Source organism: Dendrobium catenatum, unplaced genomic scaffold (assembly GCF_001605985.2).
Source record: "Dendrobium catenatum unplaced genomic scaffold, ASM160598v2 fragScaff_scaffold_755, whole genome shotgun sequence".
Classification (NCBI taxonomy): Eukaryota; Viridiplantae; Streptophyta; class Magnoliopsida; order Asparagales; family Orchidaceae; genus Dendrobium; species Dendrobium catenatum.
This window is the reverse complement of record NW_021319217.1, coordinates 955-3,449: the sequence shown is the minus strand read 5'-3', so window position 1 is coordinate 3,449 and position 2,495 is coordinate 955. Positions and strand designations below refer to the sequence as shown.

The 2,495-nt window shown below is 40.8% G+C and overlaps 1 protein-coding gene across 1 annotated transcript; it reads right to left on the bottom strand.

Moving 5' to 3' along the window:
• Window positions 1-210: 210 nt before the first annotated feature.
• LOC110099567 (histone H1) lies at window positions 211-1,630 on the bottom strand. Its single transcript, XM_020826761.2, has 2 exons — window positions 1,362-1,630; window positions 211-1,274 (listed from the first exon to the last, which is right to left on the bottom strand). The coding sequence occupies exons 1-2, from the start codon at window positions 1,503-1,505 to the stop codon at window positions 405-407; spliced, it is 1,014 nt and encodes a 337-aa protein (XP_020682420.1). The 5' UTR covers window positions 1,506-1,630; the 3' UTR covers window positions 211-404.
• Between the last annotated feature and the right edge of the window lie 865 nt (window positions 1,631-2,495).

Here is a 2,495-nt window from a genome sequence, read left to right as displayed (position 1 = left end):
AAATTTATTTAATAACTTGATAACTTCAAAATTAATCGAGGTCAACTTATATGGCAAGCCATGCACCTTATCAGAACAAAAGGTGTGCCCCGTTTGCCCCGAATGGTGCCCTATCTTGTAGGATTTATAACACAGGTTGAATGCCTCCCTGAAGTGCCTCAGGGGGTGCAACCTGGGCTCACACAAAAAAATTTCCTTTCAAAACAATAATTTACACCAAGATAAAGAACTATTTCAAACTTTCAGTTGATAAGCTAAACCACATAAAACAAGCATAAAATTCATACAAGCACAACTAACTATCCAGCTACTGGTATATTCACCACTATTTCTGACATAAAAACTAGCAATTCATGACCCAACAGATAAATCTAAATAACACAGCAGATAATTATGCCAATGTCTTATTTAACTAGAACATCAGAAGGAGGATTGGAACCTTCAACCAATGGCGTTTTCCTGGGGCGCCCAACAGATCTCTTTTTCACCTCCAAACCTGTAGTATCCTGAGCCCCTTGAACACTTCCAAGTATGTCTGTCTCTCTAGATTTCTCTAATATCTCCCCTGTATTTCCAGGCACCAGCAAGTCTCTGATCTTCCATGGTCGTCCAGGCCCTTTCGCAACAAGATTTGCAGGCTTTCCATTCTCATCTCCATAACTCCCTAGCTCCTGCCTAGAAAAAGCAGAAGCAGCTTTCTTTCTTGGCCGACCACGCTTTTTCTTAATATCAACATTTTTTGGCCTTCCCCGCTTCTTCTTCCCAGCAGAAGCATCAACCAAAGACTGGATCCCTTTAGGCAAAATAAGAATGGGGCTCTTGGCCGCCTTCTCGCTCAACAGGCTCTTGGGAAGAACAATAGCCACAGCCCCAGGAAAACCCTGTAAAAGACCAGAACTAAGCTGCTCGGCCTGCGAAACAATATAAACCGGTCCATTGACCAGTGGACCAGTACCCTTCGGTGGCCGCCCTGGCTTTCCCTTGTTAGTTGCAGAAACATCAGATAAAAGTTTCGGAGGCCGGCCACGCTTTCTGGGTTCACCAGAAGGAACGGACTTAGGGGGCCGACCTAGCTTCCTTGATCCATCTTCGAGCTTATAGCAAAGCTTCAACATACGGATGACGCCTTTGGAGTGGAGTTGGCGGAGGTGATCAGTGAGGAGAGTGGCGTGAGTTGGCGGAAGGTCAGAGTAATTGTCCGAAATGTATTTCGAGATTGCGTACCAGCTCGACCCCTTGCGACCCTTAAGCGCCTCAATTGCCCTTAAAATCATCTATTTGAAACGGAGAAGAAGAAGATACATCATGGAAGCTTAGTACATCTATGTGAAACGGAGGAGAAGCGTTTAAAAAGGACTTACATCATCGTAAGGAGGGTGGTTGTGAGCTATGGAAGGGACGGTGGAGATGCCGTCGGTGGAGATGCCGTCGGTGGCGATTCCGTCGGTGGCGATGGCGGCATCACCGGCTGCTGATGGAGTAGAAGAAGCAACGGCGTCGGCCATGGCGCGGCGAGCGGGATCTGGAAATCGGATGAGGGATAGGTTAGAGAGAATGAAGCCGATCAGTTAAATTTATACGGTCGCATTCCGATGGCAGAGAGAAGGATAGCGTCTCGGGGATCGGTGAGCTGTTCTTTGATGTCCTTTTTTACCATTAAATTTAAATTTAAATATTGACTTATTTGTCTATTTTTTGGTTTTTTTTTTTCTCTCTTCAGTTGGTTTTTTGTCAAATTGTTATCTTCATGAATTGAAAAGAATTAAAAGAAAAAAAAATTATTTTCTATGCCTCGTAATAAAATAAATAAAATAATATGCACGACATTTATTTTAAAAAAAATATATATCTAAAAATTTTTTGTGGGCCAACGATTTTGGCATTGGACTATTTATTTAAAGTTTATCATTTTTTAGAACGGAGTATTCATCCGCTGCCACTTCTGAAATAGCGTTTCGTGGCGTGACTAATCCTCGGTTGATCTAGAAGAGCCACTCACCCAGAAACCCCCTGTCACGCACTTAATTGGGTCCCACTTATGAGGCGCTGTCGCTCGAGGAGAATCGAGTACGGGTTGGGAGTTCCTAACTATACTCCCCACCAACCAAGCTAAGCAACGGTGGATTTAAAGTTTATGTTAAATTATATGTTTGAAAGTTGTTCCAATATTATTCGAACTATTTTTGAGCTTTCGAATCTTGTTTGGATAAGGTTATATTTTGATACAATCAAATAATATTTCATGAGTTATTATAAGTCCAATTTATAAATTGAATTCATCATAATATATATATTGTTATGCTTTAATTGTAATAATTTTCTTCTAATTTTATGGGTAATGTGGATAATTGATACATGTTAGTCTAAGTGAGTTTTATGGGATCATTAGATGTTCGTTTTTCAAATCGATTTTACCCGTCTTCTAGACATGTTGGGATATTTTATGGATATTTTTTTATGATTTTTTAATCATGGTATTTGAAGATATAAAATGA